We start from the raw sequence: 20939 nt of genomic DNA on the forward strand, positions 1-20939 counted from the left end.
TCTTAAAGAGAATTTTTTTTCTGAATTGAATAGTAAGGGGTCAAAAGCAGAGTGACTACCTCTGATTTAGTGTGACACTACTGGCAGTGCAATTTTGGGGAGCATCTGGTGACTAAGCAATGCATCAATGAGTGAAAATATTTAGTAAGTTAAAAGGGCAGTCTGAGCAACTGGAACCAGTTAAAGTTCTTCCAGCATGAATGAGTTTTAAAAATCACCTGTTAAGAGAGCTGAAAAATAAAAGTGAGTATCAGCAAATGCTGAACAGAGATGCAGAGGACTGGCTAGTGTGAGCCTAACTTCCACTCATTTCCCTGACTTGTACTGCAAATGGATACAAGAGGACTGGTGAGCATGAGGTTTTGAGATTGTCAGTTTGATCACTTTTTACCGTGGACTTTTGGCCCATGTGTATTAGAACAGTGCTTTTCTACACAGGTTGTAAATCTGACATGATGTGTATGTAGCCTTTTCAATAAAATATTTGTAAAAGGTGTGGTTTTATGCTTACTACACCCTTCTAATTCTTACGCAAAGAAAGATTGCATAAAAATGAGGAAAATGTACCTTGGAAATACCCTATCTTTTCTCTTAATTGCAGCTATATACACTGTCAAGTTTCCTTGCATTCCTTTCCAGCAAAGATATGACACATACTAGACTGGGAATCTTATTCATATGCCCACACAGCTTTATCTGTAGATCGTTTCCCCAGTTCATCCTCTTGATGGGTCTTTACAATACCATCCAGAGCACTGATTTGCCCATAATAGCCTTCCAACTGTCCATTATGTCCATAGAATTTCAGTGTGTTGTCATTTTTTTCAGTTACTAAGCCTCATCCTCTCATCTGAAAAATAGATCCATTATTTTTGATGGGAAAGAATCTAGTCTCATCTTGGTGACAGTAGTTAAATAGAAGTGTGTTGGGTTTGGGGTTCTTCTTAGAAGCACGTAAATGTGTGTTGCTGGGTCATCTTGTTATATGGTGGCATTGTGCTGCTGTGTCTGGACAAGTAGTACATTGGCAGGTAAACATTTCTGTGCAGCTGAACGGGAGGTCTGAAGTGCCTGGGAACATGCCACATAGAAAAAGAGGCTGAATGTCAGGTAAGGTTATATCTATATAGGATATAGCTTTGGGGGATATGAAGGCTGGGGGAAGTCAATAGAAGGACTAGAGAATGCAGGTGTAAAGAATTGCAGGTATGCAGTGGAGTCTTGAGGCCAGATACCTGCATGTTGCCTGTCTCCATGCTGCAAAATTCAAAGCATACTACAGAGTATTTTTTTGATCTCTATCTCTAAAGAGCTTCAGCAGAGTCAATATAACCTTACTTGTTATTTTTGTTAAGGTTCTAAATTGTGGATGAAATAGGAAAGGATTAAATGCTAAAGCATGATGCGCAGCTAGCCTAGAATGTAAACATATTCCTTCTTAATCACTCGGGAACCTCTGCACTCAGGTATCTTTCAGCTATCAAGATATTCTAGAAATACCTGGCACTTCAGCGAAGCTGATCATCCGAACAACTCCAATGGCATAGGAAATCTGTATTCCAGAAGTGGTAAAAGATCAACAAGAACATGCATTAACTGTCTAAAGGAGTGTTGTTTGAGTGGTACCCCTGAACTGGGTGAAATAGTTATATACAATGCAAGGTCATGCATAAGATTAATAAATTATAAATGGGGATCTCCTCGCTTGAAACTTGAGGAGGAGGAAGCAGACAAGCTATTTGACTCACAAGGTAAGTATTATCTCCAGCGTAATGTATCTCTAAAGGTTACTGTGATCATAAGGGCAGTTGTTGCTAGTACAGCTTGGGATGTTTAGTAGCGTTTTACGGGATTCTGCTAAGACCTCAACTGTAACTTGATAATTCATGTTTACAAAAGATGAAATGAAGCTGATTCCAGGTGTTGTAGGAAAAAAGCTATTAGGATATTCAGGAGAATGAGGAGCTTATTTTATAAAAGGAGAGTAGAAGAGCTTGGTTTGTGTGGCTAAAAATAAGTTTTGTTAGGAATAGTAAGTAAACACTAGGGATTTTAAAAAAAAAAAAAAAAAATTAATAGTTAATGCCAGAGCTGGTTTAGAGCCCAGCTGGATGTCAAATGGCTGTGAATAACTTTTATCTAATTACAAGAAACCTCCTGGCTACATAGGAGAGCAGTGCTCTAGAACAGCTCTCCAGTTGGAGACATATGGGTAAAAGAACTGACTGTTTTAAGATTGGTCTTGACGCTTTTATGTAGAATCCATTTATGATGGATCTTGATGTATGATAATGGGGGAGAGAAATGAAGCTGCAATTGCAGGTGAATAGACTTGATTCATGAGGTCTTTTTCAGTCCTTGAGCCCTGACGGTCCAGCAACAGAAAATTTAGATCTCCTGCATCCAGACAGTAGTGAAGCAATAAAAAGGTTTCTGCACAAAGGACATGTTTACTTTCCAGCTATTAAGCAGTTTTCTTGTCTCAGCTCCTTAGTAGAGAGATATATTGATCCATACATAATGCATGGTAAGGAGCTCCACTGTATGCATGTGTCTTTTTCCCTTTCTTCTGGTTTTGAATGACAACTTTTCTATGTCTGAGCCAAGTTAGTTGTTTCATCCCTGGCCTCTTGTTTGGCATAGGTAAGTAGATTTCCTTACATAGTTCTTTCTGGCTCCGAGTTCATTTTGGCTGCCAAAGCAGTGGGTATGTTACTTTCTAAAACGTATTTGGTTACAGAGCAAATTGAATTTGAAAAGAACACTGCAATGGCATAGGCTTATCTTTGTGTCTGGTCCCTGTTTACTGCTTTACCAGATACTTTCTTTCTGATAATACATATTTATTAACAGTTGAAAGCTTGTCAACAACAACCTTTGTCATAGATGCTCTTAATGTTTGAGCTTACATACTTTCCCTGTGGTAACTTGCTTGAGATTTGGAGAAAATAATTCCTTGTTGAAGGGATCTGTAAAGAGTTCATTGTAAAGAATCAAGGAGCCTTTGTCACATAAAACACCAAAAAGACCAAATTTTAAATTTCAAATGCTAAAACAAGTTTAAGAGATTTAAACAAAATTTTTAAAAGCCTTTATTAATTAGCCTGTGATGATTTTTTTTTTAGCTAACCCAGACCCTGAAAAAAACTTGAATCACTTTCAACAGTAAAATGTGAGGTTTGCAGTGGGAATCGGTTGAAGGTGTTCAGTGATCTGTGTGATAGCAGAAACATTTCTCTACAAAAGAGGCTGCAGGTGTTGGTAGTAAGCATGGTGCCTTTCTATGTTGCTAAGTGTGACTGAGAACATCAGTTCTTTTATGTGTATCCTGATTTTAGGTTAATTAATTTGGGACCAAATTTCTGCAAAGCTTTTTGAACATGAAAATTCTTGTGTGTTGATCTTAAGTCATTAGCAGAATCAGAAGTCTTAATCTTAAATGTTTAAGTATTTATGCCTGGTGCAATGTTATTAAGAATTTTCAAGATCAGTAGTCTTTCAGTCAAACTTTTATTTCCACTGTCTTCAGAGCATCCCCTATTCTAGCTGCATTCATAGGCTTGTCTTGTTATTGGTGAAAAGACAGAAAAGTATGTCTCTGCAATGGACTGTAATCACAAGGGGTCACGTTCAGGGTGTTTTGGATTCCACCTTAGTTCTAACTTCAGAAGCTTTTAGCTGCAGAAGTATCAGACGCAGCCCAGGTCACCCACTGAATCATGACCTAATCCTAGCGAGCACATTGAATCCATTGCTTCTCCTGTTTTGATCATGGCATTACCTACATGCTTGTAATTGTACAAAACACGAGGTTGCAGGGGGACAGCCAGAAGCCAGACATCAAAGACATGCAGGAGTAGAGACAGTATGTAAATGCTGCCTTTCTCTCCCTCCAAAAAGAAAGATAGGCTATTTGTTTACTCGGGCTATGTTAAGTTTATCCCCAAATGCAAACAGTATCAGCAGCAGGAAATTGGTTAAAGCACTTGCCCAGAATCGAGGAGATCTGAGGTTTTTTGCTCTATGAAGTACCACAGAATCTGAACCTGTAGCTCCCGATTCCAGCAGAGCCCCCTACCCATGAGGCTCTGGGGTATTCTGAGTTTAGGCTTTTCTCCATGTCGTCTTCTGGAGATGGGCATCTTCACCTCAAAAAAAGATAAGATTCTAGAGGAAAACTACACAAGAAAGCAATCTGCCTTTTTTTATTGATGTAATGGGGATTCCTGTATGATTTAGGTGAAGTCCTGGGTTCTGGTTCCTGTTTTAAAGGCTGGCTCTGTATTTTCCATTTAGAAGCTCTTGGATTAGAGGAGTTAAGTGTCTCTAGCATGGACAGGAGCTTAGTGTGTTACATTCCAGCTTCTAGTGGCCCATCTTTGGCAGAGGTGACCCAGGTTATTCCATAGTCTGGTGTTCACAGCACTCTCCTAGACAGGAGCAAGCTGTGGGGTTAATCTGCTTGAGCATAGCACAGAATTTAGCCTACCTACTAACTGAACAGGAAGACCTTCTTTTCCTGACAATAGGAATCTACTCTCGGAAAACTTGATGTACTCTACTGAAATTGGACAGAAGAGTGACTAGAGCAGGGCTGAACCAGATGTCTACTTGAGGGCACACTGTCTGTGCTTAATAATTTGTGTCATTTGGTATGAGGTGGCTCCCTGATAAATGTGCAGAAGCATATAGTTGTCCTCCGGAGGCAGCCAGTGAATCACCCTGCTGAAGCCAAGTGTTTGCTTTAGATGCTGCAAAGTGTAAGGTGTGTAACATCAAATGTTTTCAATTTGGACTTACATCTCATTTTTGTTGTGTGATGATTGTGTAATTTGCTTGGGGCTTGTTCCCTGCAGTTTGTGTCATGACAGAAGGATTTTGTATTACCAAATGTCATGTTTTGAATTATCAGCTTCAGGGACTGTTTTCTTCACTCATGATTTGAAACAAAACCGTGTAAGTGTTACTTCAAAATTTATTTCATAGTTTAGAAACCTACATCTGAACATTTCTTTGTGGAACTGCAATGTTGGTAGAATCTTTGTTGGTGGACTCAAGTGAACGCCACTAATGTAGGCATAAAAATAATGGTACACGGTGAATGTGAAGAGAGGAAGTCCTGTAAGACTGAACTCTCTTTCCATTTCTTTGCATTGTTACAGAAGACCTTTTCATCTGACCAGAACAGCAAACTCGCTCACCTAATGCAAGAATTACATCTAAGAGAGTAAAATTTCAGTGGGACAGAGCTGTTGGGTGTGAGGTGTTTTTTAAATCAGCAGTTATCATTAACCTTTTACCTCTACTAAGAACAAGATTTAGCCCTGGTTTTGCACCCTAGAACTCTAGTTGTGGAGCCGACGTCATTCTAGATTTGCCTAGTTTTCCCTCTTTCTGCTAAATCATGTAGAACCCTGGATTATGGGATTCCTGGAAAGCTGAGACACCTCATGTTCTGCAAACTTAGTTTTATGTCTTCCAGTTAGGAATGACCACTCCCAAATCGGTCCCTTTAAAGAAAGATGTGTGTGGTATTTATTTTAAATATTAGAAGGACTTCTGCTGCTTATAATCACAATAATTTTTGTTCTGCTTTGTTTTTATTTTAAATGGACCATCTGAATCTGCACTGTAATAGTTTATATAATTAGTTTGAGGCCTAAACAACTCAGAGGTTTTCAAATGAAAGTACGTGTTGTTAGTAGGTTCCAGGAACTGAGAGGAGTACATCTTTAGAGGTGTCTGCCTTGGATAGAAACAAGAATTTGAGTTGGACACTGAATTTTCTCTTGGTGGCCTTTTCTGGTATTAATTTCTTGCTTGAGTTTCTGACACTATATGTGTTGTAATACTCAATCACAGTTTGCACAAACAGAATTTTATTATATCCACAGAGTCTTCTGTGTATTTTAATCCATAGTTTTAAAATACCCTACCCTAGAATTTGGTAAAATGGTTTCACCATTTATATGTTTGCTATTGATTTTCTTAATCAATACATCATATTCATATAAGTAATATTCAATAAGTCATATTCAAGTCATAATCTATATATAGATACACATACACAGATATGTGTATAATAATTTGAGGGGGGGATATTAAGAAATTTGCACAAAGGAGGAGGGGCTTCTCTGAATGCCAGCTCTGAGACAGCAGAATGTGCCAGATAATTTTGCACTCTAGTTTCAAATCAATGTAGCCAGGTAAGTATGCACAGAAAAAATAACTCATGTATGCACAAATATTAAATATTAGTCTGAAAAAGTTGCGGATCAGTACTGCTCAGCATAAGTGCTAGGAAATTAGGCTCTCCTTGAGGTAAAAGCTAAGCAAATATACGATGCAGTTAGATTAGAATGAGCGCAGATTATTTTTCCTGCTAAGAATAAAAACATTTTCATCAAAGCTTCTCTGTGTTAAGAATGGTATATCACATTTGACTCCCTTTGAAATGCAATGATTTATGGTTCACCTGATGTTTAAATTGGAAGACTATGAGGGAGAGAGAACAATTTTTTTACATAACTCTTCCACATAGTTACTAAATAATTACCCTAAGTCTAAACCTAAAACAGCAAATGAAACAGAAGAGCTGACCGAGAACTTATGGGTCAGGATTAAAGGGAAGGCAGGGACAGGTGACATTACGGTGGGGGTCTGCTACAGGCCACCTGACCAGGAAGAATGAGCAGATGAGGCCCTCTATAAACAGATAGGAGCAGCCTCACGCTCACAAGCCCCGGTCCTCATGGGGGACTTCAACCACCCCGATATCTGTTGGAGGGACAACACGGCAGGGCATAACCAGTCTGGGAGGTTCCTGGAATGTGTCAATGATAACTTCCTTCTCCAAGTGGTAGAAGAGCCAATGAGGAGAGGTGCTATGCTGGACCTTGTTGTCACCAACAAGGAGGGGCTGGTGGGAAATGTGAAGCTCAAGGGCAGCCTGGGCTGCAGTGACCACAAAATGGTGGAGTTCAAGATCCTTAGGGCACCGAGGAGGGCGCACAGCGAGCTCACTACCCTGGACTTCAGGAGAGCAGACTTTGGCCTCTTTAGGGATCTGCTTGGTAGAGTGCCATGGGACAAAGCCCTGGAGGGAAGAGGGGCCCAAGAAAGCTGGGTAATATTCAAGGATCACCTCCTCCAAGCTCAGGAGCGATGCATCCCAACAAAGAGAAAGTCCGGCAAAAACGCCAGGAGGCCTGCATGGCTGAACAAGGAGCTCCTGGACAAACTCAAACACAAAAAGGAAGCCTACAGAGGGTGGAAGCAAGGACAGGTAGCCTGGGAGGAATACAGAGAAATTGTCCGAGCAGCCAGGGATCAGGTTAGGAAAGCTAAAGCCCTGACAGAATTAAATCTGGCCAGGGATGTCAAGGGCAACAAGAATAGCTTCTATAGGTATGTCGGAGATAAAAGGAAGACGAGGGAAAATGTGGGCCCTCTCCGGAATGAAACAGGAGACCTGGTTACCCGGGATACGGAGAAGGTGGAGGTACTCAATGACTTTTTTGCCTCGGTCTTCACTGGCAAGTGCTCGAGCCCCACTGCCCAAGCCGCAGAAGGCAAAGGTGGGGACTGGGAGAATGACGAGCCGCCCACTGTGGGAGACGATCAGGTTCGAGACCATCTAAGGCACCTGAAGGTGCACAAGTCCATGGGACCCCATGAGATCCATCCGTGGGTCCTGAAGGAACTGGCGGATGAAGTTGCTAAGCCACTATCCATCGTATTTGAGAAGTTGTGGCAGTCTGGTGAAGTTCCCACTGATGGGAAAAGGGGAAACATAACCCCCATTTTTAAAAAGGGAAAAAAGGAAGACCCGGGGAACTACAGGCCAGTCAGTCTCACCTCTGTGCCTGGGAAGATCATGGAACAGATCCTCCGGGAAGCTATGCTAAGGCACATGGAGGACAGGGAGGTGATTCGAGACAGCCAGCATGGCTTCACCAAGGGCAAGTCCTGCCTGACCAACCTAGTGGCCTTCTATGATGCAGTGACTACCTCAGTGGACATGAGAAAGGCTACAGGTGTCATCTGCCTGGACCTCTGTAAGGCCTTTGACATGGTCCCCCACAACGTCCTTCTCTCTCAACTGGAGAGGTATGGATTTGATGGGTGGACTGTCTGGTGGGTGAGGAATTGGTTGGATGGTCACATCCAGAGGGTAGTGGTCAATGGCTCAATGTCCAGATGGAGGTTGGTGACAAATGGCATCCCGCAGGGGTCCGTATTGGGACCAATACTGTTGAATATCTTCATCAAGGACATAGACAGTGGGATCGAGTGCACCCTCAGCAAGTTTGCAGATGACACCAAGCTGAGTGGTGTGGTCGATACGCCAGAGGGACGGGATGCCATCCAGAGGGACCTGGACAAACTTGAGAAGTGGGCCTGTGTTTAACTTGGCCTGAGGTTTAACAAGGCCAAGTGCGAGGTTCTGCACCTGGGTTGGGGCAACCCCCAGTGTCAATACAGGCTGGGGGATGAAGGGATTGAGAGCAGCCCTGCCGAGAAGGACTTGGGGGTACTGGTGGATGAAAAGCTGGACGTGAGCCAGCAACGTGTGCTCGCAGCTCAGAAGGCCAATCGTATCCTGGGCTGCATCAAAAGCAGCGTGGCCAGCAGGTCGAGGGAGGTGATTCTGCCCCTCTCCTCTGCTCTGGTGAGACCCCACCTGGAGTACTGCATCCAGCTCTGGAGCCCTCAGCATAAGAAAGACACGGACCTGTTGGAGCGGATCCAGAAGAGGGCCACAAAAATGATCGGGGGGTGGAACACCTCTCCTATGAAGAAAGGCTGAGAGGGTTGGGGTTGTTCAGCCTGGAGAAGAGAAGGCTTCAGGGAGACCTTATTGCAGCCTATCAGTACTTAAAGGGGCTTATAAAAAAAGATGGTGGCAAACTTTTTAGCAGGGCCTGTTGCGACAGGACAAGGGGGAATGGCTTTAAACTGAAGGGGGGTAGATACAGACTAGATATAAGGAAGTAATTTTTTATGCTGAGGGTGGTGAAGCACTAGAACAGGTTGCCCAGAGAGGTGGTGGATGCCCCATCCCTGGAAACCTTCAAGGTCAGGTTGGATGGGGCTCTGAGCAACCTGATCTAGTTGAAGATGTCCCTGCCCACGGCAGGGGGGTTGGACTAGATGACCTTTAGAGGTCCCTTCCAACCCGAACTATTCTATGATTCTATAATTTAACAGTCTACACTGCACAATACAAAGTCTGTGTTTTATTTCCACATTAACATCTTTGATTCATTGGTATTTTTTGTTAATGAAGTAGCATAGAGTTGATCACTGTGCCACACAATTGCTTCAGTAAGAATGTATAAAAACTTTTTATTGTTGGAGTATCTCAAAAGAGTAAAATCATCCTTCTGCAAGCTCCCAAGTTTAACTTCATGTTGTGAAGTTCCACCATTCAAAGGCATGGGCTTGCAGTCTTTTTAAATCACAAAATTGCACAGTGGTCATTGTTTAGAAACAGGTGGAATGAAAGTACATTTAACATTTGAACATAGAAACCATTGTCACCTTTCTCCTTTGAACATATGTGAGGCCATTACAAAAGAAAACCAATAGCCGTATTAACGATAAAGTGCTATAGGAACCTGTCATCTTTGCACTTTGCCTATGAGAAGGGATTTCATGTCCTTTTTTTTTTTTTCTGAATATGTATGTATGGTTTCATGGGAAAGATCAGGATCTCATTAGGATGTAACCTTTAGAATTACTGTAGTTAGGCTTCATAGCTTTCTGCTCTTTTGTCCATTATTCCAAGGTCTCTGTGGATGAAACTGATGCTTTTTTCCCCTGCTTTTGAAAGGAACTATGTGGATGTTTTACCTTCAGCTTTTCCTTGCATTTGCAAGCCTGTAGTCTACTGATAGATTCTTTTGTAGCCAATTAGTATCTTTAAATAGACGTTGCTGCTTTGTCAGCTGCCATTCCCTAGCCTTGATGGCAAAAGCAGACGGATGGGGGAAGGGATTGTTTCGTCAGGATGAACTCAGAGCATAAGGAATATGTTAAATTGACAGCACTGTGAACTGAAGTCTTCTGATCGCCTGTGTCCTTGAAGTGTTCACAGTTCCTTCTTGTGCCTCTTCCCCAGATCAGGCCTAACAGGAAGTTCTGTGTTTGCTTTTCTTCTTTGTTATTACTCGCTTTGGTTACATTGCACCTAGTAAATGTAAAGCTGATGATTCTTTTTGACAATTTTTAGTGCCTGTTAACCTAAAGTAGTAATTTGGAAGTATTTTCCAGGCATAGCTTGCAAATGTAGACCACTTGGTGGTTGTTGTTACTGGATTTTTTGTAATTAATTGTAGCTGCTGGGAGCCCAAAATAAAACTTTGAAGTCTTAGCCATTATGTAAAAGGCAGAGTGGTGCAACTATTTGTGGCATCTGGGACTATTGATTTACGGCAGCCCGTCAGTGCTAGAGGGGTGTGCTGCTACGTCAGCTGTGCGCCCTATTGTTTCAACTGCTGTGGCCTTTGCGGTTGATCCTGTCAGTGCTTGCGTCAGTGATGCATATCATCGCCTGTGTGATGTCAAAGTGTGGGTGTTCGGTTATAGAGCCATAGTTAACCTAATGTGCTGCAGTAAATCCTGAATGCTATTTCCTCCTGGGGATAACAGTGATTCATCACTGTTCACATTAGACTAATGCTAAGTATAGCAGTGTTCATGAGCCGCAGTATCCACATAGATTAGTATCAAAGTCATTGCAGCTTTCTAAACGCGATGCCAGAAAGCATTTGTTTGCAACCAGATCTGTTTGTGCCCTTCCTTTCTTAGGTGTAAACCGATTAGCAGTTCAGCTAAAGGAAAATCCTGTGGAAGGATTGGGCTGAAGTAATCCTTTATAACTTAGAAGTTATGCTAATTAACATAAAAGCTTTCAGCTAAAGAACTTGGATCACACCAGCCAATGACAATCGGTAGACTACAGTGAAAACCAGAGCAGCAGTCCTGCGGGACGGCTAAGGAAGCCTTCCTCGGAGGGGATGATGCCCCCCGAAAAGCCGCCGCGCCCGCTCCTTGAAGCCCAGGGCCGCGTCGCCGCTTCTGCCGACTGGCTGCTGGCCTGGGTCCCAGCCGCGGCCCGGGCAGGGCGGAGCGCAGCGGAGCGGGCCGCGGGGCGGAGCGGAGCGGGCAGCCGCGCACCTGAGCGTGCCGCCCCGCCCGCCGCCACCGCCGCCCCCGCCCCGCCTGCCGCGGTGCGCCGGGGAGCAGCCGCCCGCCCGGCCCCGGCCCGCCCGCTGCCCAACCCGAAATGAGCGGTAAGGTCTCCCGGCTGCCCGGCTCGGCAGCCGCGGTGAAACGCAAAAGCAGGGTGCGGCGCTGCAGGCAGCCCCTGCGGCTGGCGCTGGTGCGGCAGTGGCGGATGGGGGAAAAGCCGTGGTGGCTGGAAGAAAAGGTGTGGGGAATCCGAGCGCTGCTAAACCCCTCCCTCGGTGATGCGCGGGCTCCGGAGGAGGGGGTGGCTGGCCGGGCCTGGGGGGGCTGCGGTGGCCCCGAAACCGTGAAGGGAGCGGGAAGCCTCTGCGCTGGGAGGCCATTACGAGCCCGGGTTTTATAAGAGCGGGGCTATGGGCGGTTACTGCCCCGGAAGAGTATTCGCTCACGCAGGCGGTGAGCAAGTACTGCTTTTGCGCTGGAAATCCACGGCGTTCACCTTCGCCGGGCGCTTTTATAAGCGACTTAAAATGGAGCGATGCTTAATGGTTAAAATAAAAAGAAATCGTGTATCTGTTAGCAAGCGGTGGCGGTATCCTCAAATTTTCAGGCGTTACTACGTTTAGATCAGTTTGTCACGATCCTAGCGATTATGCAGCGCTGTTAATCTTGCTACACGTTTATGGTAGCTGTAATGAGCATAATGAGGTTTTTACAGTCTGCTCAAATAGAGATGTTGGAGACGGTCACCTGCTATTGCTGGGGAACAGATATTCCTCCTGTTGGTGGGATTTTTTTTTTATGTATTTCCTGTTTCAGGACACATATTCCAAGTTTTATGTGATCTTTGATAGGCACCTTGATTTTTATTTTTTTTAAAACTTAGGACAAAATGCTCACATAGAGACTTTACAAGTTTTCCCTTTCGTAGTAGTGAAACAGCAAATTTCAGGACAATAATAAATTGCGGTGAAACATCTGTTTTTTGGGTTCAATTGAGTTAAATAAAACTTTACTGTGTTTGATGAGTCATTTTTCAAGAACAAGGTATAAAACACAGCTATGTGTTTGTTTTGTCTCCCACAATAGTTCTTTTCCACTTCTTACCTAAGAGAACTTGTATACCTGAAGGTATATAGAAGATTCGAGACCACCTCTTATGATGGTCATCATCAACATTCATAATATAGTGATTTGGATGAAGTCAATTCCATTTACGTGCAATATAGAAAATTAGATGTTTCCTTAACATTAATTCCTGATGCTGTTGTCTGCTGGTACTTTATAATCAGTCTCACCTTATGGTAAAACACACTGGCTTTGTCATGCACCGGTCTAGCCAATATCTAAAAGCATGAAAATTCCTCTAGCAGTGTATTTCACTGAAGTAGAGCCAAGATCTTCACATTAGTTGTTTTTAAAAGGAAAAAAAAAAACCAACTGGTTTTATAGTGTATTAGCATTTTATCTTTAGATACAGGAAAGTTTTGTGGTTTGTTTTGGTGTTTTTTTTTTAATTTTTGCAGGTAGTAGTATGCTTTCTGTCAAGAAATCAGTAATTTCACTGTAAAGACCCTATGTTCATTAAGATATATGAAGTCTGCCAACTTTTTTTCCATGTTTTCCATTTTCTTGAATGTTCCTCTGCAACCTAGTGCAGAGGAACATTCATTTCACAATCACTTAGAAATCTAACTAGAACTAAATTTGAGTTCACCCTTATCTCTTGAATATTAAAAATATATTCATTAATTCTAGAACTTTAAAGTGCTAAAGATGGGATGCAAGTTTTCAGACTACTAATTTGACTCTATTCTAACACTGCAATAATTTTTCAGGTTCATACGTTGCCTTTATGTCTTTATTTTTGTGACCGCTAGATTATAGGTATACTGGAAATGGCTTTGTGGATCAACCTTTGTACTGGATTGGAGATAACTGCTTTTTTTTATTATTTGTAAGCTTTAAAAAGATTGTTAAACAATATTCATTAGATATTTAAAGCAAAACAAAACAAAAAAGCCAAACACAGAGATACCCGCCAGGTCACAAAGAAACGGGCTGTTCATGTTAGAGTTCCTACATCCCCCAAGGATGTTGAGTTTGCTGGAAAAAGTTCAAGTAACTATGGTCTTAATTCTCAATTTACGTGAAACATATAGTTTAAAATTGTGAGTTTAATAAAAGTGTCAGTGTTTTGTATTCATTATGGAAAACTACAAGTAAGCAATACAAGATACAAGCTGTGTGAAATCCACCTTCTTACGTAAGAATTTAAACCATTATTTCATTGAATGGCAACTTAAATAAATATGCTTCCATTACTGTTGACCTTTTTGAATTTATTGTAAGCTAATGCTCTAAAGTGCTTTTTCAGCTTCTCTTTTGTGCTTTTCACTTCACTTTCACTTCTTTTTAGCACTTCATACTCAGGAAAAACTTCCACTGAAACATTTTCTAATTTCAGCTGAGCAAAAAGACCCAAAGAAGGTTCAGTTCTCAATTTATAGCTTACTGTAGCCCTTATTCTTTGCTGTTCCACAGTTCAGACAGTTCAGTTAATCTTTCAATTAAGACCTTGTTCTCAAAAAGTCTTTTCCCCTCCCTCCCCTAGTTGTGAGTTAACACTTAAAGAATGAAGCTGTGATTCTTTTTAGGTAATACATTTCAAAACTGCTGTATCTTATTCTAAAGAAGTCCCTATAGTATGTGTAATCAAGTTAGATTACATGCTACTTTTTAAAGAATTGCTTTTTGTTCCTTTTTCCCTGCTCTTGGCATTCGGACATAGTTATCTTTATTTTTCTGTCAAGTTCATACTTATCAGAATGAGGTATGCTAATCTCATATACTGTACTTTGCATTTATTTAGTACTTTCCATTTACAGATCTTAACTGAGTTTTATAAAACATTAATGTGGAGCTATGAATGCCCTTTCAGAAGTATTATTGAAATTTCACAAAGAGTTGGATTGGTGCTTTTGGTAGCTTCACTACACTGAATTGGAAATTTGGAGAATGCAGCCTAGAGTGTTTGAATCACAACCTTATGCACTTGTCCCAAAACCTGGTCAGATTATATTGTGTTTCAGTTTTTCTTTAATAATTAAACTTCAGCGATTGTTGCCTTGTGTATTTTAAACACGAGAATGTAAGGACGTCTGTAGGCAGTCCCTCTTGAAGCCTGTGCCAATGTGCCAGTATCAAATACTAAAGGGAAGAGCGTAAGGGTAGGGCAGGCACACAGAAATAACTTTCTTGTTTCCAGCTTCCTGAACCAAAAGTAATACTTGTATTTTTTACAGCTCTTAATGGATTACTTCTCTCAATTTGCTTAACTTCTTCTGGAACCTAACCTTTAGTTTCCGCAGTGTTCTTACAGCAAGGAGTTACACAATTTAGTTGTGCATTTCATGAGAAATTCCTTTATCTGTTTTAAACCTTTTACCTGGTGATTTATCTCTGGCTTTAGCACATGAGAAACTGTAAATTATCTATCTTCCCATTTTTAGGCAGTTTGTGAGTGCCTTTTTTTTATGTCTTTCACTATTTCTCTGCTGTCAGCCCTCTTATGTTTTAACCATCTTCAGGTGGAAGAATCTTGGTCTCTTTAATCTTTCCTGATAAGCAGGTGGAAAGCCACTGTAAATGTCTCCTCTTTTTTCGTCCTTTTCTAGTTCTGTGTGTTTTTTGAAAGGTGGAGACAAGCACTGCCCATAGCGCTCAAGGTATTGAGGTACAGTGTGGATTTATAGCGTAGCGTAATAATGTTTTCTGCTTGTTCTCTGTTCTGTTTAGTAATGATTTTTAATGTTCTCTTTCTTTCTGCAAATGTCACTGGACAATGCTCGGCTGGTATTTCCTTAGAAATACATGTAGTAACTCCATGGTCACTTATTTGCAGCTAACTTATGGCTTATCACTGTAAATAAATACTTCTGTTGTTTTTGTCCAGGTGCATTACTCTGTACTTATCAGCACTATTTCTTCTGCTTTTTTAACATCTGGTCATTGAGTACTGTGAGATCCTTTGCAGCTCTCTGAGTGCATACCAAAGATTTGTCAGCTCACTGTTCATTTCCTTTTCCAGAAATTTTGTTAATACATTGAACAGATTCATCTTTATGTGCCTCTGGGACTCCTCTGGTCACTCCAGGCACTTTGAAAGCTGATCATTTACTTCTCTTGTTTCCTGTTCTCAAGCCAGTTAGTTATTCATGAGAAGCCATTTTCCCTTTTTAACCAAAGGCAGCATTACTTCTTTAAGAGTCTTTGAGAAAGATTGTCAAAAGCTTTTTGAAAATCCAAGTATTGTCACAGCATCCCTGTGCTCTTTGAAGGTACCAGTTTTTCCAGGCAGTACTTTATCTACAAATGCCACCTTAACCCATCCCTGTTGTGTCATATTTACCTAAGTGTCTGTGAACTCTGTTCTTTCTGGTTTGCATGGTACAAGGATCATCATGGTATCGCAACTTTTCCCATAAGTAGGAGTAGACTTATTGGTTTGTAATACAGTGGCTTTCCCCTGGGACCTTAAGTTAGTGTCCTGTTTGCCACTTCACACTCCTCTGGTACTGAGACCACTTTAGGTGATAAGACCGTAGTAACAGAGCAACAATTTTGTAAGTAATTTTCTTTACAACTCTTAACTGAATACTATCTGATTTCAGCAATTTGTTTCAAAGATGGGTTTTTGTGTTTCTGTTTTAAAGTTTCTTCTATTGTCTTTTCATCTTGGGATGCTTCTTTTGACTTGTCACCTGTTAAGAAGTTTTGACATAAGCTCTTTTGTGAGCTTACTGACAGAGAAGGGAGAAATACCTGCTGGTGAATTTTTTTTAATTTAGTTTCTGTTTTTTTCTAACTGTTTCTTATGTTTCCGAGAGTGCCCTTTGCTATAATTTTATCTGTACAGTTCATTGCCTTTGTTTATCCATGTTATCTTGTATATATTTTACAGAGACTTTGCAGTTCAGTATGTTCTCTGAACTTCCTCAAATTATTAATTGATGCTGTACTGAATATTTCTGTAACCCATTTAGGTCCTGCTCAGGTTCCAATGATGTCCCCAAATGGTTCAGTGCCTACTATTTATGTGCCTCCTGGATATGCCCCACAGGTATGTCCTTTCATTTGATTCTTACTTTATTTCTTTTCATGCAGATTATGGGAGTAGAACCAAACTAGCTAATTCAGTAAATTAATGTGTCAAGTTTCAGAGTCACTGTAGTCAAGCAAGTAAATAAAGGGAGATGTCCCGTAGTATCTCTGTGATGGGAGACTTCTTATGCTGTATATGTGCCTGTTTAGTTACATATTAACTACTTACATGACAATAAGAAGCACAGTTCCTTGTTGATTTCAGGATCCTAATGTACTCGATGCCCTCTTAACATAAAATACAATCATGACCCAGGTAGTTCATTATGTAGGACCTGTACTGAATTCTGGGTTAGTGGATGTTTTCTTTTGGCACCAATATAATTCTATATAAGTAAGTTCATGTCTGGGAAGTTTCCTGCAGATAAGGAGTAAAACAGATCAGTGGAAAAAGTGTAGCAAACAACATGGAAAAAATGTCAGCTGTCCATTGGGGATAAATTATTGTATAATACGTGTTTCCACAACTTATCTTAAAATGGGGCTCTGATTTTCTGTGCTGTGCAATTCCTAATTTAGATGCCTGAAAATTAAGTGTGAGCTAGATAACCTGGACATCCTTTAAAGTAGGTTTAAAAGGATGATTCCTCTTGGCTATTTTTGACACCTGTATTATAATGAGATGTGTGGCCTTCTGGATGGTGTCTCTTTCTTTCCCTCAACTATAGAACAAGCCTAGGGGTTAGTAGGTCAGACCTGGAAATTGGAGCAGATGAATACCACTCTCCGTAATCTAAGTCTTTCATGATGTTCTGTTGTTGTGACCAGCCTACCTCTGACTCAGCGTACACTGAGAAGAGACTACAACACATAAAATGCAACCAAAAAACCCAGTGTCCAGCAGATGTTACACAAATTATCTGAATTGCATAAAAATTGTCCTCTAGCAAAAGAAAAGGCTGTTAGGTTAGGCAGGGTAATGCTCCATGGTTTTACCTTTCATCTGTTGAAAGTTGGCTGATAAGTTGACTCGTGCATCCTTCATAGTTGAGTTCTCAAACAGGCAGAAGAAAAATGAATTAAAAATAATCATGAAAGTCCATTCATCTTTAGGTCATAGTAAAAAGTCTTGATTCCTATTAGGATTCATTTTTAAAGAACTGAAAGAATTTTTGAGGTAAGTGAAATTCTAAATTTTGCCATGTTTCTTGAGTACTTAATTTCAGTTGATGAAGTACTTCATGTTTAAAAAAGTTGTGTGCTAATCTGAATAATATTTATAAAATGCATTTATCCTTCCTTTGAGGACAACTTGCAGCAGACAGGCTGAAGAACTGGGCCTTGCTGGGGCATGCTCGTTAGCCTTTCACTGGAGCTTGTTAGTGCAAGCAGGTGTTGTGCTAACACAGCGCTCTGACTTTTGAACTGAAGGTGCCTCACAGCTATCCAGCTCAGAGTACAGGTGGAAATGAGCTCATGTCTGCTGTTTTCATCTCAGTAGAAGTATCGTAGTCCAGGAAAACATGTAGTTTATAAGGCTTCTGAAGTATTTACTGCTGACAAAACATACCAGCCGTTGTGGTTTCTGATGGAAGTTCCTGTTACAAGCCAGAAGATTTGATAGTAGTCTTGCAAACAGGAAAGTCTAACACTATTGAGCTAAGAGTTATCCCAGACTTAATGCAGTCCCAGCAAAGTAACTTAATGGTTTCTTCAGGCCTAGTATATTTTTAAATGTCAGCAACTGCAGATATATTTTGAGAGAAATTGGAAACCAGCTAAATGTCTAAAGCCATCAGCGTGGAAGAACAACTTCAGCATAACCATCTTTTGTCTATCCATTTTCATTTAGTTTTACTATGCCTCTGCTTGCTTCAGTTCCTGCTTGGCAGTGATACAGCATACTGTCCTGTGTTAGAAGTTGGGGATAACTACAGACTAAAACATATTTATTTTTCTTGTATCACGTAAATAAAAAGCAATTCACAAGTTGATTTACTTTTCCCTTCCTCTTCTTTTGGAACTGTAGTTGTAAAACTCTGCAAGCAAGCACATCTTTATTCATCCTCTCGAAGCTGTCTATATTCACTGTCTGTAGTGAGTTTTCCAGTGATGTTTGGTTGGTTCACTCAACCAAACAGGTCTATGCCAGAACTACATGCTTAGCTAGCACAATTAGGATAATAGATAGCTTGTTTACTTTTTTTAACTTAAAATTATATACTTGACATGATGCTCTGACTGCTTTTTGGAGCATTTTTATCTGTGTAGTTGCCTGGTAGAGGCCTACGGAGTTGATGTTTGATTGGGAGGCACAGTTATAGACTTGTCAAACTCTTCATTTTACACTATTAAACTTAAGGTCCCTGCTGCTATGAATTTGGTATGTGTTTCTGAGTTACTTAGGCTATTAGCAGACCCAAGAAAATAAATAAATTATAAACTAAGTAGCCTGGTTTTTTTATGGAAGCTGCTTCCTATGTAATCTGAATCTGCTCATAAATTCATGACAAATTGCAATTTTTTTTGTGTAAGCAAAAAGAACTTTAGTTAAAACTATGTTTCAGTGTTTAGAGAATTTCACTGGACAGCAGAAGTTCTAGTCATACTTACTGCTGCTAATATATCCTGCCTTTAGATACCACACAACTATGGTTGCACAGATATGAAGAGTGTTGTCTTTAGTGAAATTACTCTTTCCCAGTAAGGCACAATTTCTGTATACTGAAGATGGCCCATTTTTTAAAGTCACACGGTCTGTATGTATTTTAAAGCTGTGTTCACTTAGGTCATTTATATTAATTTCCAGCCTTCTATAAGTAAGGTGGGATCAGCTCCATTGTGTACATATGTCTTTTGAACGTTATTGCATATGCATAGAGATCTTTATTCTGCCATTACACCAGAAGCATATAGCTGTGTCTACATAACTGTCTTTCTCAGTACAGTAGTGAAATTTTGAAACAATTTCCTAGACCAACCTCACTTACCTTGCATTGGTTCAGCTAGCAGGATAATTTTGGGGTGTACAAATTAGATTGCTGTCAGAGAAAACAAAAGCAGAAGCTCTGTTCCAGATGTACCAGATGCACACCAACCCCTAATGGAGACATGTTAAAACCAATGATTGATTCTCCAAGCAGCTTTCTGTCATGGACTTGGTGGAAGTGTTTACACCAGGGCATGGGACTAAATCTAGCCAGGCATAATGCCCTTAAGCTTAAACAGTGGAGTTGAAAACAGCTTGGCACTAAGTGCTTTGATCTATTGATCTGCTTCTGTTGCACCAGGTTACTCATTGGTGTACATGTACATGTCCTCACCTCATTTCAAATGTCAGTGGAAACTTATGTCATAGGGCTGCCTTGTCCCCTGCTTTTGAATGTAGTCATGATATTCCAGATTCCTTTCTTCTTCTCCCCCTTTTCCGGATAAATGTTTCATCCGAAAACTTACATTGCAGTCCCTGCTGTGGCATTATTTTACAGCATTTTACTAGGAAGTGGAGAACAATTTATTCGTTGGCATCCCAGACGCTAAATTATTGACACCACGATACATACAAGTCAAATTATGCCAAGATCATCTCTAGATATTACTAACAGTCATGTACTTTTGTGAATTTACCACTAGTGATACAAACATCTAGAGAGGATCATGATGGCAGTCTTCCCTGTCTGTGATGTGCTTCAAGGAGGGACCCCTGTTTCTGGTCCAGTTGATGACCGACCCTCATTTAGTGAAGAGCATTTTCTGCTTCAGTACTTTGTGCCTGCTCTCCACCAGACCCCTACATGCTACAGACCCCAGATGTGCTACATGTACCACGTACAGCTGTTGTGGTTTAATCTCAGCCAGCAACTGAGCACCACGCAGCTGCTCGCTCATTCCTCCCCGACCCCACTGGGGTGGGGGAGAGAATTGGAAGAGTAAAAGTGAGAAAACTTGTGGGTTCAGATAAGAACAGTTTAATAATTGAAATAAAATAAAATAGTAATAATAATAATAACAATAATAAAAGAATATACAAAGCAAGTGATGCACAATGCAATTGCTCACCACCCACCAACCAATGCCCAGCCAGTCCCCAAGCAGCGGCCCCCCCCGGCCAGCTTTCCCCCAGTTTATGTACTGAGCATGACATCACATGGTATGGAATGTCCCTCTGGCCAGTTTGGGTCAGCTGTCCTGGCTGTGCCCCCTCCCAGCTTCTTGTGCACCTCCAGCCTTCTCAGTCAGTTGAGCATGGGAAGCTGAAAAGTCCTTGACTAGTGTGCACATTACTTAGCAACAACTAAAATATCAGTGTGTTATCAACATTATTCTCCTCCTAAATCCAAAACACAGCCCTGTACCAGCTACTGGGAAGAAAATTAACTCTATCCCAGCCGAAACCAGGGCAAAAGCACATTTCAGCTCCCTGCATCTTACATGAAAACACTTATTCTCATCACGGGATTGTATATGCTGCTTTTGTTTCTTTGAACCTCTAGCAACATTGCTATGGGCTGCACTTGGGTCCCTCAGCAGAAGGCTGTCCTGTCACATCTCCCATTTGCCATTTTTGCACAACAAGCCTCTTTGCACACCAGAGTCTGGAAGAGGCTGCCACAAAGGCCCCAGTTTTCTGAGTACTATGTGGC

General features: G+C 41.1%; 1 protein-coding gene across 5 annotated transcripts in view; it reads left to right on the forward strand.

Moving 5' to 3' along the window:
• The window catches only part of FNDC3A (fibronectin type III domain containing 3A), a 124908-nt gene that overhangs the window by 54235 nt on the left and 49734 nt on the right, over positions 1-20939 (forward strand). For 4 of the 5 annotated variants that reach the window (XM_076363880.1, XM_076363879.1, XM_076363878.1 and 1 more), the window contains one exon: positions 16239-16315. In XM_076363880.1, coding sequence (XP_076219995.1) covers positions 16239-16315 — 77 coding nt within the window. Of the gene's footprint in view, positions 1-11246; positions 11298-16238; positions 16316-20939 lie in introns of those variants that run through there. The other variant, XM_076363881.1, reaches the window with a different exon arrangement.

Source organism: Aptenodytes patagonicus, chromosome 1 (genome assembly GCF_965638725.1).
Source record: "Aptenodytes patagonicus chromosome 1, bAptPat1.pri.cur, whole genome shotgun sequence".
Lineage (NCBI taxonomy): Eukaryota > Metazoa > Chordata > Aves > Sphenisciformes > Spheniscidae > Aptenodytes > Aptenodytes patagonicus.